Consider the following 20,811-nt stretch of genomic DNA (forward strand, 5'->3'; position numbering starts at 1 on the left):
GGAGCATCGGGGATCAGCTGGAGGAGAGCCGGCCCGCCGGGGAGAGGACGCGGAGCCGCGGCTCGGGCTGCGGGGGCAGAGGTACGGTGGCCGGGAGAGGCCACCTGCAGCGCTTCCTGTGGAGCGCGGTGCGCGTGGCCGTGCTCGTGCTGGTCGTCGCGAGGCGACACCTGTAGGGGCGCGAGGCGGCGACCCAGCATGCAACAGGTGTGTGTGTGTGAGTGGACCTGATGGAACTGTGGGAGAAATAATGTAAATACAAAATAATAATGAAAATAAAAAAATAATAATGAACATTAAAAAAAAAAAAAAATGAAAATGTAAATGAAATAATAATAATGTAAATAAAATAATAATAAAAATAAAATAATGTAAATAAAAAAATAATGAAAATGTAATAAAAAAATAAAATAATAATGAAAATAATGTTCTAAATATAAAAAGCGTGTTAAAACGTCCCCTGTACATTCAGACTACATCGTCTTCTTCTCTTTAGGTTAATGAAACAAGTGTTGCCTAAAAATTTGATTTCTTCTTTTTTTCATGAAATGTTTAAACTTTATTTCATAAGACAAACGAAATACAACTCACTCTAACATAACTTCAAACAATTCATTGAGATGACATACATAACAGGTACTTTTGTTATTTTTACAATAATCACGTTTTCGGTGATTCCATTCTGTGAGCAGACAAATAAAAACAAGCTCATGTAATTATTGAAATTGGCGAGCGGCTTTGCTTTGTCTTTTGTTTATTTTCTTAAAACATCCTACAAAATTCTACAACGGAAAAAAAAGAAAAACTCCATGAGATGCCAACTGTGTAAATGTGTTCCCACCTCTGTAGATGCTGCCCGGAGGACCACGAGGAATCACATCTTGTGCACTAGAGGGATGCAGGAGGACGCGTCCATGATGGAGGGTGTGCAGCGAGGAGGAAGAAGAGGAAGAGGATTTTAAATGAGCGTTTCAGGGTCATAACTTTAAGTCTTGACTAAACTCTATATGTCACAAAGTCTTCCTCAGTACCGATGAAGATGCACTGAGCTTCATAACAAGATGACGACACTGCCTGCCCCCCCCCCCCCCCCTTGTGTTTCTCATCAGTTACTAAACGATGATGTAATCCTCCCCTGGTGGAGTGGAGGGAAAAAACTCACCAATACGCCTCCTCTTAATTTCCACCTCCCCTCCATATCAGTGTATTCATGGGGGGGGGGGGGGGTTGGACTGATTTGACCTGTAAATGATGTACAGCTATAGTTAGTCCTGCAGAGCAGAAGATGAGTGAGAGACCAGATGAGAGACCAGGAAGGGGACCAGGAAGGGGACCAGGTGATGGACCAGGTGAGGGCCCAGGTGAAGGACCAGGTGAGGGCCCAGGTGAAGGACCAGGTGAGGGCCCAGGTGAAGGACCAGGTGAGGGCCCAGCTGAGGGACCAGGTGAGGGCCCAGGTGAAGGACCAGGTGAGGGCCCAGGTGAGGGACCAGGTGAAGGACCAGGTGAGGGCCCAGGTGAGGGCCCAGGTGAGGGCCCAGGTGAAGGACCAGGTGAGGGCCCAGCTGAGGGCCCAGGTGAAGGACCAGGTGAGGGCCCAGGTGAAGGACCAGGTGAGGGCCCAGGTGAGGGACCAGGTGAAGGACCAGGTGAGGGCCCAGGTGAAGGACCAGGTGAAGGACCAGGTGAGGGCCCAGGTGAAGGACCAGGTGAAGGACCAGGTGAAGGACCAGGTGACGGACCAGGTGAAGGACCAGGTGAGGGCCTAGGTGAAGGACCAGGTGAGGGACCAGGTGAGGGCCCAGGTGAAGAACCAGGTGCTGAGCTTCATGATGAACTCCTCTTATCTTCACATGAGCCGTCTGTGTTCGCGTGTGAATACTGAGAGGACGAATGACTTTGATTTATTCTGTTTACAGCTGTTTTCTAAGTGTTGATGTTTACACATTGTGCTTCAGCATCACCTGTGGGGGGGGGGGGGGGGGGCAATGTGATCTCTGGACATGTTTTCTCTGATATCAAGTGTCATGTGAGCAGATTTACTGAAAATGTTTTTAAGTGTGTGCTATTTATACTTATTTAATATTTCATACAGGATTTTTAGTAAATGAATAAAAATCTTTCTGAATTAATTCTCTCCGGGTTTTTTTTCACAATAGGATCAAAGTGCTTTAATTTAAACTGAAAGCTCCCAGGAAAGACTCTTCTATACAGAGATGATCCACAACAACAATAGAACAACAATAGAGTGAGGATAGTCCCTGAAGCTCATCAGACGTCATTACGCAATATCTAAACAACACATTCATCGTTCTACTTACAGACTTCTGATTCTCTTCTTCAGACATTTATTTGTGTTCAAAGGAATCTTAAAAAATAAATACAAGCAAAAGTTGAAGTAAAAAATGGCTTTCAATATTTAAAACAAAATCACAAAATATACAAATACAAATAAGAGTGAGCGCTAGTATTTACATCTCGACCACACGAACGCAGAAGGAACCCTGACCCTCTCTCCTCGTGTGTGTTTGCCGTTTATTTCCTTTGAACAAACGCAAACATTCAGCGTTTCATAAATGAGCCCCCCCCCCCCCCCCCCCGTCACTACGCTTTACCCCGATGAGTCACCACGAAGATAAACAGCAAAAAAGGGGATGTTATGCAATTGGACTGCAAATATTCATATACATATGGATATATCTATCTATATATATATATACATCCATATGGATATGTATATATCTATATATGTATACACGTGGACCCGCCTCAGTAGATCTGGAAGTGGGCCGAGGTGGTGCCGTCCTTCCAGCAGCGCAGGGCCTCGATGACGGTGGAGCGGCACAGCGGACACGAGCGCTCACGGTCGAACCACAAACACAGGCAGTCCTCACAGAACACGTGCTGGAGGACACACAGAGGTCAAAGGTCAGCTCGCAGGAGCCCTCATGCTGACCCCGCAAGGACCACTTATACCTCAAATAGAGACAGTGTAGTCACAGTAGAAACTAAAACACAGCCTGACTAGTTCCGCCCACTTCCCCCCCCCCCCCGTGGTCATCCCGTGGTCCTGACCTGACACTGGAGGGCGATGGGGTCTCTGAAATCCGCCTGACAGATGGCGCAGACGTCTCCCGCCTCGCTGCACTGCTGCCCGCCGGCCCGCACGCCGTAACTCTGAGGAGACATTTAAAATAAAGAGGAATAAACTCGACTCTACGAGACTTTAAATCTCAACGGCACAACGTAAAGTTGAATAGCTCTGTGTGTGTGTGTGTGTTTGCATGTGTGTGTGCGTCTGTGTGTCTGTCTGTGTGTGTGTGTCTGTGTATGTGTGTGTATGTATGTGTGTGTGTGTGTATGTGTGTGTGTGTGTGTGTCTGTGTGTGTGTGTCTGTGTGTGTGTCTGTGTGTGTGTGTGTGTGTGTGTGTGTCTGTGTATGTGCATGTGTGTGTGTCTGTGTGTGCATGTGTGTCTGTCTGTGTATGTGTCTGTGTGTATGTGTGTGTGCATGTGTGTGTGTGTCTGTGTGTGTGTGTATGTGTGTGTGTGTGTGTGTGTATGTGTGTGTGTGTGTGTGTCTGTGTGTGTGTGTATGTGTGTGTGTATGTGTGTGTGTGTGCATGTGTGTGCGTCTGTGTGTGTGTGTCTGTCTGTGTGTCATCATCACACAGGGTGGCTGTGAAGCGTCTAGTGCAGTAGTGCAGAAGTGATTGTAGTTAGTGCATGATGCATGTTGCATGCTGCATGTTGCATGTTGCATGCTGCATGTTGCATGCTGCATGCTGCCCTCTGCTTGCAACTCTCTGCTTTCAGCTACCGCCGCTGGCTAGCTCCCTCATAGGGGGTGAAAAGAGGAGCCGAGAGCTGAGCCTCCTCTGCCAGTCCAGAGCCTCTCCACCACCTCCTGCAGTGCCTCCTCGTGGCCACACATGGTAACTGGGTCCCCCGCGGTCCCAGGCTAAACTGCAGGGGATCTGGGAGCAGCAGTGGGCCCCAGAGATGCGGTGTGCAGGCCCACCACTAGGTGGACACGCCCTGGCACCCATCAACCACTGCCCCAGCTATGGGCAGATAGCCCCACTGCCTTGTGGGTTAGCCTCTTGAGGCAGGGCTAAGGGAGCAGACCCCGACAGAAAAGCCATGCGCTGGCGGTGCGCAATAGGCGGGCCTAAACATAGCCAGGACCCGGCAGCCTCCTGCAGCCAGGATGGGGAACTGGTCGTCCTGGGCTCACCACCAGATGTACCTCACCATGGTGAAGGTAGTGCTACTGGGGATAGCACGCCTCCAACGGCACTCTAAATAATCTCTTTGCGCAGGTATCCCTCTGACCGCGGTGAATACTCTGGATCCACATCTGGTTGAAGACTGGCGGCGTTGGGGCAGGTTTGAATAGACTGGGAGCTTCTAGTCAGAGCCCTGCAGGGTATCGGTCTGTCAGCTGGGACTGAGTGGCAGCTGGGCATTTAGGGACCACACTGCTCACCTCAATCCGAGGAGGGGCCTAGAAAAGGTGACCTAAAAAATGCACACTCAACTCGCACCTGGACAGGATACCGCACCTGTCGGGTCATTCCACTTCTGCGGTCGAAACAGAAGAAAAAAAACCCAAAACCTAAAACTGGCAACATGGAACGTAAGAACTCTCCTGGACTCCTATGGCAGAACCGAAAGACCTCACAGAAGAACAGCACTGATTGCGGCCGAGCTGAGGCGTTACAGCATCGACATCGCCGCTCCTTGATGAAGGGTCGCTGATAGAGGAAGGGTCCGGTTACACCTTCTTCTGGAAAGGCTATCCCCCAGGTGGACAACATCTGCACGGTGTGGGACTGGCCATCAAGAACACACACAAGACTCACTGAAACACCTGTGGGCATCAGTGAAGGACTGGTGACCCTCCGTATCCCCTGGAGAAGAACCGCTTGCTCCACTTCTTAGTGTGTATGCGCCCAACACTGCCATCCGACACTGAGGTTAAAGACTCATTCAGTCACTGGATGAGGTTTCCACCGATCCCCAAGACAAGATCCTCCTCCTTGGGGACTTCAATGCCGTGTGGGGCAGAGGACGGATATGGAAAGGAGTGTTGGCAGGCATGGTGTTGGTCAGGCCAACTCAAATGGCATGAGATGACTTCCCTCTGCTCTGAGCACAACCTGACCATAACCAACACCATCTTCCAGCAAAAGAACAAATATAAACCATCATGGATGCACCCACGCCTAAACATTGGCCCTGATTGACTATGTCATCGTGAGACGTTGTGACATCAAAGACGCTCATATGCCGGGCCATGAGGTGCAGAATGCTGACAGACCACCGGATGATCGTGGCCAAAGTCCACATGAGCGCACGCCCCCATGCGACGTGGGGTCAGTGGGAGCTTAGACTGCCCGCCTGAAGGATACCAGCACAAGAAATGAGTTCCGATGCTCCTGGCTGAAAAACTTGAAGAGCTTGAACTCACCTTGAGAGGAGAGAATGACACAGACCAGCAGTGGACCGCTATCAGCTCAGCCCTTCATGGAGCAGCAGCCCACACAATCGGCTATAAGACCAAAAACCACCAGGACTGGTTTGACAATAACTCAGACACCATCCGTAACTCACTGAACGTCATGCACAAAGCACACCAGGCAACCCTGAAAAACCCCTCATTGAGCACCGCCAGACAGCAATGGCAGAGGGCGAGGCGTGAAGTGCAAAAGACCCAACGGACAATGCAAAACAAATGGTGGACAGAGAAGGCACAGGAAATCCAATCTTTCGCTGATAGAAATGATATGCATAACTTTCACAATGCAGTAAAATCTATCTACGGCCCAACAAACCACTGCATCACTCCTGTTAAAACCGCAGATGGGCTCAGAGTCCTAAAAGACCAGAGCAGTATCCTGGAGAGGTGGGCTGAACATTTTAATACCCTGCTTCATCAGGACTCTGAAGCAGACCGCACCATCCTGGATCAACTGCCTGAACTTCCACCGATTGACAACCTTAACCAACCCCGACCTGGAGGTCCTGTCAGCCGTCCGCTCTCTGAAGAACAACAGGTCTCCTGGCATGGACAATATCCCTGCGGAGCTGCTTCAACAGGGTGGTTACCTCTGGACAAGAGCGCTACATCAACACATCACTAAAGTATGGGCTGATGACAACATCCCACAGCAATGGAGAAATGCCACAATTGTCACTATATATAAGAACAAAGGTGACAAGACCATCTGTGGCAACCACAGGGGGACAGCACTCCTTGCTGTTGCTGGTAAGGTCCTGGCCAAGGTGCTGCTGCAGAGGCTCCTCAACATCACAGAGGCTCCCAGAGGCACAGTGTGGCTTTAGGAAGAACAGGAGCACAGTCGACATGGTCTTCACAGCCCGGCAGCTTCAGGAAAAGTTCAGGGAGCAACATCAAGACCTGTTTATGGCTTTTGTCGACCTCTCCAAAGCCTTTGACACTGTGCAGAGAGACCGACTGTGGGACATCCTGCTCCGCTTTGGATGCCCTAACAAGTTTGTCAACATCCTCCGACAGTTTCATGATGGTCTGAATGCTCGGGTGACAATGGGAGGACAAGAGTCTGCCTCCTTCCCCGTGTGCACAGGGGTCAGGCAGGGGTGTGTACTAGCACCAGCTCTTTAACATCTTCCTCCAATGCGTCACCCAGCTGCTCCATAAGGACATTGAGGACAACAGCAGGGTGACAGTCGTCTATCGGCTCGATGGCAACCTCTTTAACATCAGGAGGCTGCAGGCCACCACCAAGCTGCACAGAGTGAGGGTCCTTGAGCTGCAGTAGGCAGATGACTGAGCTCTGGTGGCTCACACTCCACAAGACCTCCAGGCTGTCCTGGATGCAGCTGTGAAGGCTTCCAGCAGGATGGGGCTGACCATCAACATCACCAAAACAGAGGTAGTCTGTCAGTGGAGCACCAACATCCCACCCACGCCACCCATCTTCAGCATCAATGATAAGCATCTGTCTGTAGTACCATCATTCAAATACCTCGGGAGTATCCTCTGAGGACAATAACATCGACAATGAGGTCCAGAACAGAATCAAACAAGCATCAGCTGCCTTTGGGAGACTCAGGCGCCGGGTCTTTCAAAACAAGAACTTATATCTCCATACAAAAATCTCTGTGTATCAAGCAGTTTGCATCAGCACCTCCTCTACAGTTGTGAAGCCTGGGTCACTTACAGCTGCCATGTGAAGTCCCTGGAGCATTTTCACATCCGCTGTCTCCAGCGAATGCTAGGAATCACTGGGCCTGACCGAGTGCCACACCGAGATCCTCAGGAGAGCAGGCTGTAGGAGCATGGAGGCCTCCATCACCACTACCAGATCCTCAGGGGAGCAGGAGCATGGAGGCCACCATCACCCACTACCAGATCCTCAGGAGAGCAGGCTGCAGGAGCATGGAGGCCTCCATCACCCACTACCAGCTACGATGGCTGGGGCACGTGATAAGGATGCCCCTCAACCGGCTGCCTCACCAATTGCTGTATGGCCAGCTCGCCCAAGGCCAGCGCTCTGCTGGAGGGCAGAAGCGCTATAAAGACCAGATAAAAACAGCGCTAAAGAAATGTAAAATCAGACCAGGGGACCTGGAGGGCTTGGCTGCTGACCGTAACACCTGGCGTCAGATGTGCCAAGACGGGACCACAGCACTGGAGGAGGACAGGACAGCCAGGAGGCAGGAAAGAAGGCAGACAAGAAAAACAACCAAGGTTGCCAGGACCACCACTACGACATACGCATGTCCCACCTGCGACAAGACCTGTGGATCCAGGATAGGACTATACGGCCACCAGAAAACTCACCGCTGAAAGTCAGAAGTGGACGTCATCATCGGCTTCGATGGACAACTACAAGCAAGCAAGTGTGTGTCTGTGTGTGTGTGTGTGTCTGTGTGTGTGTGTCTGTCTCTGTGTGTGTCTGTGTGTGTGTGTCTGTGTCTGTGTGTGTGTGTCTGTGTGTGTGTGTCTGTGTGTGTGTGTATGACCTGGGGGCTGCACAGCATCATCATAGCCTTCCGGATGGCAGAAACTCGTCCACAGATGTCGAAGGACTGCAAAGACCAAGACGTTGTTTCATAAAAATAATGAAAATAATAATAATAATAACGACAAAGCATCCGTCCAGGAACAGAAACCTCTTGGAGAAGTTGTGACGTTCCTCCAGTCTGCAGCAACACGCTGACCCTTCACATCTCACCCTGTCAATAAACCCAGAGCTCTGACCTCTGACCTCTGAGCAACTTCTACTGGCTGCACATTTCAATTTATTGTTGGAAACTTTACGGCCTACCGTGTGACCACAGCGAATAACATCATGCCCACTGGCCTACTACAATATGTGACCCGGCTGTGACCTTGCTGTGACCTGGCGGTGACCTTGCTGTGACCTTGCTGTGACCTGGCTGTGACCTGGCTGTGACCTTGCTGTGACCTTGCAGTGACCTTGCTGTGACCTTGCTGTGACCTGGCTGTGACCTGGTGGTGACCTTGCTGTGACCTGGTGGTGACCTTGCTGTGACCTTGCTGTGACCTTGCAGTGACCTGGCTGTGACCTTGCTGTGACCTGGCTGTGACCTTGCTGTGACCTGGCGGTGACCTGGCTGTGACCTGGCTGTGACCTGGCTGTGACCTGGCGGTGACCTTGCTGTGACCTGGCTGTGACCTTTCTGTGACCTGGTGGTGACCTTGCTGTGACCTGGCGGTGACCTTGCTGTGACCTGGCGGTGACCTTGCTGTGACCTGGCGGTGACCTTGCTGTGACCTGGCGGTGACCTTGCTGTGACCTGGCTGTGACCTGGCTGTGACCTTGCTGTGACCTTGCTGTGACCTGGCGGTGACCTTGCTGTGACCTGGCTGTGACCTTGCTGTGACCTGCCGGTGACCTTGCTGTGACCTGGCTGCGACCTGGCGGTGACCTTGCTGTGACCTTGCTGTGACCTGGCTGTGACCTGGCTGTGACCTGGCGGTGACCTGGCGGTGACCTTGCTGTGACCTTGCTGTGACCTTGCGGTGACCTTGCTGTGACCTGGCTGTGACCTGGCGGTGACCTTGCGGTGACCTTGCGGTGACCTGGCTGTGACCTGGCTGTGACCTTGCTGTGACCTTGCGGTGACCTGGTGGTGACCTTGCTGTGACCTGGCGGTGACCTTGCTGTGACCTGGCAGTGACCTGGCAGTGACCTTGCTGTGACCTAGCTGTGACCTAGCTGTGACCTTGCTGTGACCTGGCTGTGACCTGGCTGTGACCTGGCTGTGACCTGGCGGTGACCTGGCTGTGACCTTGCTGTGACCTGGCTGTGACCTGGCTGTGACCTGGCGGTGACCTTGCTGTGACCTGGCGGTGACCTTGCTGTGACCTGGCTGTGACCTTGCTGTGACCTGGCGGTGACCTTGCTGTGACCTAGCGGTGACCTTGCTGTGACCTGGCGTGACCTTGGCTGCGACCATGTGACCTTGCGGTGACCTGGCTGTGACCTTGCTGTGACCTGGTGGTGACCTGGCGGTGACCTTGCTGTGACCTGGCGGTGACCTTGCTGTGACCTGGCGGTGACCTTGCTGTGACCTGGTGGTGACCTGGCTGTGACCTTGCTGTGACCTGGCGGTGACCTTGCTGTGACCTGGCGGTGACCTTGCTGTGACCTGGCGGTGACCTAGCTGTGACCTTGCTGTGACCTGGCGGTGACCTTGCTGTGACCTGGCGGTGACCTTGCTGTGACCTTGCTGTGTTCGTGAAGTTACTCGATACCTTGCAGAGGCTGTAGATGATGATGAGTGAGGCTCCAAGGAAGTAGCTGCTGGACGGGTCTGCTCCCATGATGTACTGGTACCACAGCTGGACCGGCACCAGGGCCCGGAACAGCTGACTCAGCTCCTCGATCAGCAGGTAGAACTTACCCTGACACACACACACACACACACACACACATGTATAGGTAGTGCAGGAGGCCTTTGAGTCTCCTCCATAGGGTCTTCATACAGACAGTGGAGCAGGATGCCTCCAGGGTGACCATGTGACATACGTCCGTGTGACATGCGTCCATGTGACATACGTCCATGTGACCATGTGACATGCGTCCATGTGACATACGTCCGTGTGACATGCGTCCATGTGACATACGTCCATGTGACATACGTCCATGTGACATGCATCCATGTGACATACATCCGTGTGACATACGTCCATGTGACCCTGTGACATGCGTCCATGTGACCCTGTGACATGCGTCCATGTGACATGCGTCCATGTGACATGCGTCCATGTGACATACGTCCATGTGACATGCGTCCATGTGTCATACATCCGTGTGACATACGTCCATGTGACATACATCCGTGTGACATGCGTCCATGTGACCCTGTGACATGCGTCCATGTGACATACATCCGTGTGACATGCATCCATGTGACCCTGTGACATGCGTCCATGTGACATACGTCCATGTGACATACGTCCGTGTGACATGCGTCCATGTGACATGCGTCCATGTGACATGCGTCCATGTGACATACGTCCATGTGGCCCTGTGACATGCGTCCATGTGACCCTGTGACATGCATCCATGTGACCCTGTGACATGCGTCCATGTGACATGCGTCCATGTGACATACGTCCATGTGACATGCGTCCATGTGACATGCATCCGTGTGACATACGTCCATGTGACCCTGTGACATGCGTCCATGTGACCCTGTGACATGCGTCCATGTGACATACGTCCATGTGACCCTGTGACATACGTCCATGTGACCCTGTGACATGCGTCCATGTGACATGCGTCCATGTGACATACATCCATGTGACCCTGTGACATGCGTCCATGTGACATACGTCCGTGTGACCCTGTGACATGCGTCCGTGTGACATGTGTCCATGTGACATGCGTCCATGTGACATGCATCCATGTGACGTGTCCGTGTGACATGCGTCCGTGTGACATACGTCCATGTGACCCTGTGACATGCGTCCGTGTGACATGCGTCCATGTGACATGCGTCCGTGTGACCATGTGACATACGTCCATGTGACATACGTCCATGTGACATGCATCCGTGTGACCGTGTGGCCATGTGACATGCGTCCGTGTGACATACGTCCATGTGACATACGTCCATGTGACATGTGTCCGTGTGACATACGTCCATGTGACCCTGTGACATGCGTCCATGTGACATATGTCCATGTGACCCTGTGACATGCGTCCATGTGACCCTGTGACATGCGTCCGTGTGACATGCGTCCATGTGACATGCATCCATGTGACATGCATCCGTGACATGCATCCATGTGACGTGTCCGTGTGACATGCGTCCGTGTGACATACGTCCATGTGACCCTGTGACATGCGTCTGTGCGACATGCATCCATGTGACATGCGTCCGTGTGACCATGTGACATACGTCCATGTGACATACGTCCATGTGACATGCGTCCGTGTGACATACATCCATGTGACATACGTCTATGTGACATGCGTCCGTGTGAACATGTGACATACGTCCATGTGACATACATCCGTGTGACATGCGTCCGTGTGACCATGTGACATACGTCCATGTGACATACGTCCATGTGACATGCGTCCGTGTGACATACGCCCGTGTGACATACGTCCATGTGACATGCGTCCGTGTGACATACGTCCATGTGACCATGTGACACACGTCCATGTGACATACGTCCATGTGACATACGTCCTTGTGACTGTGTGACATGCGTCCGTGTGACATACGTCCATGTGACCGTGTGACATGCGTCCATGTGACATACGTCCATGTGACCACATGACATGTGACATATGTCCGTGTAACATGCGTCCATGTGACCGTGTGGCCATGTGACATGCGTCCGTGTGACATGCGTCCGTGTGACATGCGTCCATGTGACCGTGTGACATGCGTCCATGTGACATGCGTCCATGAGACATACGTCCATGTGACCACATGACATGTGACCATGTGACATATGTCCATGTGACCATGTGACATACGTCCATGTGACATACGTCCATGTGACATACGTCCATGTGACCACATGACATACGTCCATGTGACATGCGTCCGTGTGACATGCGTCCATGTGGCCGTGTGACATGCATCCATGTGACATACGTCCATGTGACCACGTGACATGCGTCCATGTGACATACGTCCATGTGACATGCGTCCATGTGACATACGTCCATGTGACATGCGTCCATGTGACATACGTCCATGTGACCATGTGACATGTGACATGCGTCCGTGTGACATGTGACCATGTGACATACGTCCATGTGACCACGTGACATGCGTCCATGTGACCATGTGACATACGTCCATGTGACCACATGACATGCGTCCATGTGACATACGTCCGTGTGACATGCGTCCATGTGACATACGTCCATGTGACAACGTGACATGTGACCATTTGACATGCGTCCGTGTGACATGCGTCCGTGTGACATGTGACCATGTGACATGCGTCCGTGTGACATGCGTCCGTGTGACATGTGACCATGTGACATGCGTCCGTGTGACATGCGTCCATGTGACATGCGTCCATGTGACATACGTCCATGTGACCACGTGACATGTGACCATGTGACATGCGTCCGTGTGACATGCGTCCGTGTGACATGTGACATGTGACCATGTGACATGCGTCCGTGTGACATGCGTCCGTGTGACATGTGACCACGTGACATGCGTCCATGTGACATACGTCCGTGTGACGTGACCATGTGACATGTGTCCGTGTGACATGCGTCCATGTGACATGCGTCCATGTGACATACGTCCATGTGACCACGTGACATGTGACCATGTGACATGCGTCCGTGTGACATGCGTCCATGTGACCACGTGACATGCGTCCATGTGACATACGTCCGTGTGACCACGTGACATGTGACCATGTGACATGCGTCCGTGTGACCACGTGACATGTGACCATGTGACATGCGTCCGTGTGACATGCGTCCATGTGACATACGTCCATGTGACCACGTGACATGCGTCCATGTGACATACGTCCGTGTGACCACGTGACATGTGACCATGTGACATACGTCCATGCGACATGCGTCCATGTGACCATGTGACATGCGTCCATGTGACATACGTCCATGTGACATGCGTCCATGTGACATACGTCCATGTGACATGCGTCCATGTGACATACGTCCATGTGACATACGTCCATGTGACATGTGACCATGTGACATGCGTCCGTTAGGGTTACACACACACACTAAACTGTGTCCCATTAAGAAGAATTCAACAAATAAGGAGTAAAAGTCTCATTCTCTGCAGGTGAGAGGGAGTGAGGTCATTCTCTGCAGGTGAGAGGGAGTGAGGTCATTCTCTGCAGGTGAGAGGGAGTGAGGTGGATCCTCACCCTGGATCTGAAGGCCAGCAGGATGTTGGGGAGGAAGAGGAGGAAACACTTCAGGCCCACGGTGAAGAACTTCAGGACGAAGTCGTTGATGCCGACGGCCCACACCAGGTCGAAGAAGTCAAAGCTGCTGAGGTTGGGCTTGGAAAACATGAGGCTGAAGAAAAACAACAACATGTTGGAACAGTAGGTACTCTACCTGTGGTACTCTACCTGTGGTACTCTGTAGGTACTCTACCTGTGGTACTCTACCTGTGGTACTCTGTAGGTACTCTACCTGTGGTACTCTACCTGTGGTACCTGTAGGCACCCCACCTGCAGCAATTTCCACCTGTGGTACCTGTAGGTACCCACCTGTGGTACTCTACCTGTGGCACCTGTAGGCAATCCACCTGTGGCACTCACATGGCACTCAGGCACTCCACCCAGGCACTCACCTGTAATTCTCAACCTGTGGCACCTGTAGGCACCCACCCGTGGTACTCCACCTGTGGCACCTGTAGGCACTCTGTGGCACTCCACCTGTGGCACTCACTGCAGGCACCCACCTGTAGGCACTCCACCAGGTACCCACCCAGCACCTTGTAGGCACCCACCTGTGGCACTCAATTGTGGCACTCACCCTGCAGCCCCTGTAGGTACCACATGGCACCCCACCTGTGGCACCTGTAGGCACTCCACCTGTAGGCACTCCACCTGCAGGCACCCACCCAGGTACTCCACCTGTGGCACTCCACCTGTAGGCACCCACCTGTAGGCACCCCACCCAGCACCCCACCTGTGGCACCCCACCTGTGGCACTCAATCTGTGGCACCTGTAGGCACTCCACCTGTAGTACTCCCAATTGCAGGCACCCACCTGCAGGCACCCAGGCACCCACCTGTGGCACTCAATCTGTGGCACGGCACCCACCCAGGCACTCACCTGCCACCTGTAGGCACCCACCCAGGCACTCACCCGTAGGCACTCCACCTGTGGCACTCCAATTGTGGCACTCACCTGTAGGCACTCCACCCAGCACCCACCTGTGGCACTCCACCCAGGCACCTGCAGGCACCCAGGCACCTGTGGCACCTGTAGGTACTCACCTGTGGCACCTCAGTGGCACCTGTGTGGCACCTTGTGGTACCTGCAGGCACTCCACCTGTGGCACTCCACCCGTGGCACTCCACCAGGCACCCCACCAGGTACCCACCTGTATGGCACCCACCCAGGCACCCACCTGTGGCACTCCACCTGTAGGCACCCACCTGTGGTACCTGTAGGCACTCACCTGTGGTACTCACCCTCACCTGTAGGTACCTCCAACCTGTGGCACCCCACCTGTGGCACCTGCAGGTACCCTGCAGGCACTCCACCTGTGGCACTCCACCTGTATACCCACCTGTGGCACTCCAGTGGCACCACCTGTGGCACTCACCACCTGTGGTACCTCCACCCAGGTACCTCCACCCAGCACCACCTGGTACCTCACCTGTGGTGGCACTCACCCAGGCACTCCCACCCGTAGGCACTCCACCCAGGCACCCAATCTGCACCCACCTGTGGCACCCCACCTGTGGCACTGCACCTCAGGCACTCCACCTGTGGCACCTCACCTGCTGTAGGCACTCCACAGGTACCCACCTGTAGGCACTCCACCCATGGCACCCTCCACCTGCAGGCACTCCACCTGTGGCACTTCCACCTGTAGGCACTCCCTGTGGCACCCACCCTGTAGGCACCCACCTGTAGGCACCTCCACCTGTGGCACCCTGCACTCAACCTGTGGCACTCAACTGTAGGCACTACCTCACCCAGGTACCCCAGGTACTCCACCTGTGGTACTCACCTGTGGTACCCCACCTGTGGCACTCCACCAGCACCTGGTACCCACCCAGGCACCCACCTGCACCAGGTACTCACCTGTGGCACTCACCTGTAGGCACTCACCCGTGGTACCCCACCTGTAGGCACTCACCCAGGACTCTCCACCTGTGGCACTCCACCTGTGGCACTCCACCCACCTGTGGTACTCCAATCTGTCACCCAGGCACTCAATCTGCAGGCACCCCACCTGTAGACTACCCACCTGCAGGCACTCACCTGCAGGCACTCCACCTTGCAGGCACTCCACCTGTAGGCACCCACCTGTGGCACTCCACCTGTAGGTCCCCAACCTGTGGCACTCCACCTGTAGGCACTCTACCTGTAGGCACTCCACCTGTAGGCACTCACCTGCAGGTACCCCCACCCAGTACTCCACCTGTGGCACTCCACCACCTGCACCCAGGGCACTCACCTGTAGGCACCCACCTGTGGCACTCCACCTGGTACTCACTGTAGGCACTCCACCCTGCACTTCTCCTGTAGGCACCCACCAGGCACTCACCCACACCTGTAGGCACCTACCTGTGGCACTCCACCTGTGGTACCACCTGCACTGTAACCTGCAGGCACTCCTGTAGGCACTCCACCTGTGGCACTCCCACCCAGCAGGCACTCCACCTGTGGCACCAGTGGCACTCCACCTGTGGCACTCACCCGTGGGCACACCTGTAGGCACTCCACCTGTGGCACTCACCTGCAGGTACCCACCTGTGGCACCCACCTGTGGCCTCCACCTGTAGGCACCCCACCTGGTGGCACTCAATTGTGCACCCAGGTACCACCTGTGGCACTCACCCAGGCACTCCACCTGTAGGCACCTCCACCTGTGCACTCACCTGTGGCACTCACCCAGGCACTCCACCTGTGGCACCCACCTGTAGGCACTCACCTGTGGTACCCACCACCTGTGGTACTCCACCTGTAGGCACTCCACTGTGCACACCCAGGCACTCACCCAGGCACTCACCTGTGGCACTCACCTGTGGTACCCACCTGTAGGCACTCCACCCAGGCACCCACCTGTGGTACACCTGTAGGCACTCCACCCAGGCACTCCACCTGTGGCACTCACCTGTGGTACTCTGTAGGCACTCACCCTGTGGCACTCCACCTGTAGGCACTCCACCTGCAGGCACCCACCTGTAGGCACTCCACCTGTGGCACTCACCTGTAGGTACCCACCTGTGGCACCCACCTGTGGTACTCCACCTGTAGGTACTCCCACCTGTGGCACTCCACCTGTGGCACTCCACCTGTAGGTACTCCACCCAGGCACCTGCAGGCACCCACCTGTGGCACTCCACCTGTAGGCACTCCACCTGTAGGCACTCCACCCAGGCACTCCACCTGTAGGTACCCAGGTACTCCACCTGTGGCACCTGCCACCCAGTGGCACCTCACCTGTGGCACTCCACCTGTAGGCACTCACCTGTAGGTACTCCACCCTGTGGTACTCACCCACCTGGCACTCCACCTGCAGGCACTCCACCTGTGGCACTCTCACCTGTGGCACCTGTAGGCACCCACCTGTAGGCACCCAGGCACCTGCACCAGGCACTCCACCTGTGGTACCCACCTGTGGTACTCACCTGTGGCACCTGTAGGCACTCCACCTGTGGCACTCACCTGTGGTACTCACCTGTGGCACTCCACCTGTGGTACCTTCACCCTGTAGGCACCCACCTGTAGGCACTCCACCTGTAGGTACTCCACCTGTGGTACTCCACCCAGGCACCCACCTGTGGTACCAGGCACCTCACCTGTGGTACTCCACCTGTGGCACCCACCTGTGGCACTCACCTGTGGTACCCACCTGTAGGCACTCCACCTGTGGTACCCACCTGTAGGCACTCCACCTGGCACTCCACCTGTGGCACTCACCCAGGCACTCCACCTGGTGGCACCCACCTGGTACCCACCAGGCACTCCACCTGTGGCACTCCACCTGTGGTACTCCACCTGTGGCACTCCACCCAGGGTACTCCACCTGTAGGCACTCACCTGTGGCACTCCACCAGGCACTCCCAAAGGTACTCCACCCAGGTACTCCACCTGTGGCACTCCACCAGGTACTCACCTGTAGGCACCCAGTAGGTACCCACCTGTGGCAGCACTCACCTGTGGTACTCCACCCTGCAGGCACTCCACCTACCTCACCCTGTGCCCTGTAGGCACCTGTGGCACTCCACCTGTGGTACTCACCTGTAGGCACTCACCTGTGGCACTCCACCTGTGGCACTCACCTGCACCCACCTGTGGTACTCCACCTGTGGCACTCCACCCAGGCACCCACCTGTGGCACTCCACCTGTGGTACCCCACCTGTGGCACTCCACCCATAGGCACTCCACCTGTGGTACTCCCACCCAGGTACTCAGGCACTCCACCTGTGGCACTCCTGTACCTGTGGTACTCCCACCAGGCACCCACCTGTGGCACCCTGTAGGCACCCCACCTGTGGTACTCACCTGTGGCACCTGTGGCACTCACCTGTAATGGCACCCACCTGTGGTACTCCACCTGTGGCACTACACCTGTGGCACTCCACCTGTAGGTACCCACCTGTGGTACTCACCTGTGGCAATTTGTAGGCACTCCACCTGTGGGCTCCACCTGTAGGTACCCCACCTGTGGTACTCACCTGTGGTACTCTACCTGTGGTACTCTACCCAGGTACTCACCTGTGGTACTCACCTGTAGGCACCCACCCTGTAGGTACTCCACCTGTGGCACTCTGCAGGCACTCCACCTGTGGCACCCACTCACCTGTGGTACTCCCAGGCACTCCACCTGTGGTACTCCCACCTGTGGCACTCCACCTGTGGCACTCCACCTGTAGGTACTCACCTGTGGCACTCCACCCAGGTACTCCACCTGTGGTACTCACCTGTGGTACTCCACCTGCAGCACTCCACCTGGCACTCCACCTGTGGTACCTCAGGCACTCTACCTGTGGCACTCCACCTGTGGTACTCTACCTGTGGTACTCACCTGTGGCACTCTACCTGTGGTACTCTACCTGTAGGTACTCTACCTGTGGTACTCTACCTGTGGTACTCTACCTGTGGTACTCTACCTGTAGGTACTCTACCTGTGGTACTCTACCTGTGGTACTCTACCTGTAGGTACTCTACCTGTGGTACTCAACCTGTGGTACTCTACCTGTGGTACTCTACCTGTGGTACTCTACCTGTGGTACTCTACCTGTAGGTACTCTACCTGTAGGTACTCTGCCTGTGGTACTCTACCTGTGGTACTCTGTAGGTACTCTACCTGTGGTACTCTACCTGTAGGTACTCTACCTGTAGGTACTCTACCTGTGGTACTCTACCTGTGGTACTCTACCTGTGGTACTCTACCTGTAGGTACTCTACCTGTGGTACTCTACCTGTAGGTACTCTACCTGTGGTACTCTACCTGTGGTACTCTACCTGTAGGTACTCTACCTGTGGTACTCTACCTGTGGTACTCTACCTGTGGTACTCTGTAGGTACTCTACCTGTGGTACTCTACCTGTGGTACTCTGTAGGTACTCTACCTGTGGTACTCTGTAGGTACTCTACCTGTGGTACTCTACCTGTGGTACTCTACCTGTAGGTACTCTACCTGTGGTACTCTACCTGTAGGTACTCTACCTGTGGTACTCTACCTGTAGGTACTCTACCTGTGGTACTCTACCTGTAGGTACTCTACCTGTGGTACTCTGTAGGTACTCTACCTGTGGTACTCTACCTGTTGTGCAGCTCCTCGTGGCTGAAGGTGTAGTAGATGTACACGACGTTCCCTCCCAGGAAGGTGATGATCCAGAGAGCGACCAGCACCGAGCGATCCGCCTGGCAACACACGAGGAACACGGCGCTAAGTTTTTTGCTACATCACAAAACATTCCTTTGTGTCTAAAATTGTAATTACCACAACAAAATTTCCTTAAAAAATAAATAGTATCCCAAAAGTCGATGACATCATCGTTCTGGTCGGTGAGCTCCGGGCATCGGGACGCTCTGGTTTCACCGTCACTGACACACTGCTTCAGCCCCGTCACATTCAGACCATCACAAAGAGCCGATGGACACCTGTTAGTTTCATAAAACTAAAGTCCCCTGTTAATGAAATGACTTTGCCTCCACTGAGGGAAACTACACCCACAAACCCTTTAAGACACACATGAACCCTCAAGTCTTTGACCTCCAAATTCTAACCAGGTCCCTCTATTGTCCAAGTGGACTTTAGTGCCAAATATGAATAAATTCCCTCTTGGTGTTCTTAAGATATCCTGAGAGTGGACGAGCACTGGCTCAAACATATGAAACGACCCCTCCTCCTTTCAGAGAGGTCATGTTGACCTCTGACCTGACGCTGTGTGCGTCTCGTGTTCAACTGACATTTAAATAAATCTGAGATGTTGCTCTTGTCTTTCGATCCTGTGTCAGTGCAGCAGTTGCTGTTTTTGTTACCCGCAGTGCCACCTGGTGCCTGAAGGTGGCGTTGGCGTAGGCGAAGGTGCTGGCCATGCCCACACACACAGCGATGCCTGCAGGAGAGAAACACCGTCAGTGGAGGCCGTTGGAGCTCGGGGAGCAGACCGGCTCTACCTAGCTTGTGCTGGAAGCAGACTTTAGCCAGCAGGATGAGGATGAAGGGGAAGCCTCTCTGCAGCCACGTGACCACGGCCTTCAGCTCGGACAGCGCCGGGGCCGGCGTGGACGGGTCCTCCGGGGCCTCCTCCCTGGAGCCGGGCCTCTCTAGCGCGGCCTGCTGCAGCAGAGACGAGGTCCTGTGCTGCAGGGGCTGGTGGTGGAAGTGGTGGAGGTGGTGGAGCGGGGGCGGCCGGGGGAGGAAGGGCCCGGCCTCCGTGCGGCGGGGGCCCCCTTCTTCTCTGGACGAGGCCGTCATCTGGATGAACACCTCGGGGGGGGAGCCCAGGACGAGGCCGGCCACCTGCAACTGGGCCGAGGAGACGGCGGCGGAGGGGACGCCCACCAGGCCGGAGAAGATCTGCTGGGGGGAGGCGGGCGAGGCGGGCTTCAGGCCCTCGTCCAGGCTGCTCTCCGAGCCCAGCGTCTGGCTCCGGCTCCTGAGGGACAGATAAGCGGGGACGCCAAAAATATCTTTAGCCTGGACAATGGCTAAAGATATGAAGAGGAAACACTCGGTTACTGCAGGGACATGGTGGGCCTCCAAAGACCTGGAGGTGAGAGACAGGCTGTGTGCAGGGGGGGGCTCACCTGTCAGAGGGCATGCCATCCGTGTTGCTGCTGTGCCTCCTCTGCATGGCGCCGCGCGCATCACCACATGGCCCTGGTGACGGCAGGTCTCCTCAGATATTCTGTTTTCCGTTCTTCATGCAGACGCGGAGCTGAACACGACGAGTGATCTCATCTACCTGCGCGGGTCACCGCCAGGTGTTTATCGCTGCTGCTGATGCTGCAGCGAGAGATGCTCCGACGGCTGCAGCGGGGGAAAGAGGAAACAAGAGAAGGAACAAACTTCCGGTATGACGTCGCCGACGCCGCCGCCTGTCGACCAATCAGCGTCCTCC

The 20,811-nt window shown here is 54.6% G+C and overlaps 2 protein-coding genes across 6 annotated transcripts; one reads left to right on the plus strand and one right to left on the minus strand.

Moving 5' to 3' along the window:
• Positions 1-119: 119 nt before the first annotated feature.
• LOC130196404 (nipped-B-like protein B) lies at positions 120-2,233 on the plus strand. Its single transcript, XM_056418506.1, has 2 exons — positions 120-207; positions 850-2,233. The coding sequence occupies exon 2, from the start codon at positions 1,302-1,304 to the stop codon at positions 1,767-1,769; it is 468 nt and encodes a 155-aa protein (XP_056274481.1). The 5' UTR covers positions 120-207; positions 850-1,301; the 3' UTR covers positions 1,770-2,233.
• On the minus strand, positions 563-20,716 carry rnft2 (ring finger protein, transmembrane 2). 5 transcript variants are annotated; one of them, XM_056418496.1, is made up of 10 exons: positions 20,498-20,716; positions 19,865-20,398; positions 19,655-19,803; positions 19,005-19,105; positions 13,407-13,560; positions 9,774-9,923; positions 8,015-8,080; positions 3,076-3,177; positions 2,769-2,904; positions 563-888 (listed from the first exon to the last, which is right to left on the minus strand). In XM_056418496.1, exons 1-9 carry the CDS (start codon positions 20,556-20,558, stop codon positions 2,770-2,772), a joined length of 1,452 nt encoding a protein of 483 aa, XP_056274471.1. In that variant the 5' UTR covers positions 20,559-20,716; the 3' UTR covers positions 563-888; position 2,769. The 5 variants fall into 5 exon arrangements, with proteins under 5 accessions (XP_056274471.1, XP_056274470.1, XP_056274472.1 ...); XM_056418495.1 differs by lacking the exon at positions 563-888 and having other exon boundaries at positions 2,332-2,904; positions 20,498-20,713; XM_056418497.1 differs by lacking the exon at positions 563-888 and having other exon boundaries at positions 2,332-2,904; positions 19,865-20,346; positions 20,498-20,711.
• Positions 20,717-20,811: the final 95 nt, after the last annotated feature.

Source organism: Pseudoliparis swirei, chromosome 7, assembly GCF_029220125.1.
Source record: "Pseudoliparis swirei isolate HS2019 ecotype Mariana Trench chromosome 7, NWPU_hadal_v1, whole genome shotgun sequence".
In the NCBI taxonomy this organism is placed as follows: Eukaryota; Metazoa; Chordata; class Actinopteri; order Perciformes; family Liparidae; genus Pseudoliparis; species Pseudoliparis swirei.

What these genes read in the sequence shown, in the direction of transcription:
- LOC130196404 (XM_056418506.1), top strand. Translation starts at nt 1,302, where the DNA reads ATGAGAGACCAGGAAGGGGACCAGGAAGGGGACCAGGTGATGGACCAG.
- rnft2 (XM_056418496.1), bottom strand. Translation starts at nt 20,558, where the DNA reads ATGCGCGCGGCGCCATGCAGAGGAGGCACAGCAGCAACACGGATGGCA. An exon ending in GATGGCATGCCCTCTGACAG is followed by an intron (nt 20,399 to 20,497) that starts GTGAGCCCCCCC and finishes TCATATCTTTAG; the next exon opens with CCATTGTCCAGGCTAAAGAT. An exon ending in CCATCGCCCTCCAGTGTCAG is followed by an intron (nt 2,905 to 3,075) that starts GTCAGGACCACG and finishes TGTGTCCTCCAG; the next exon opens with CACGTGTTCTGTGAGGACTG.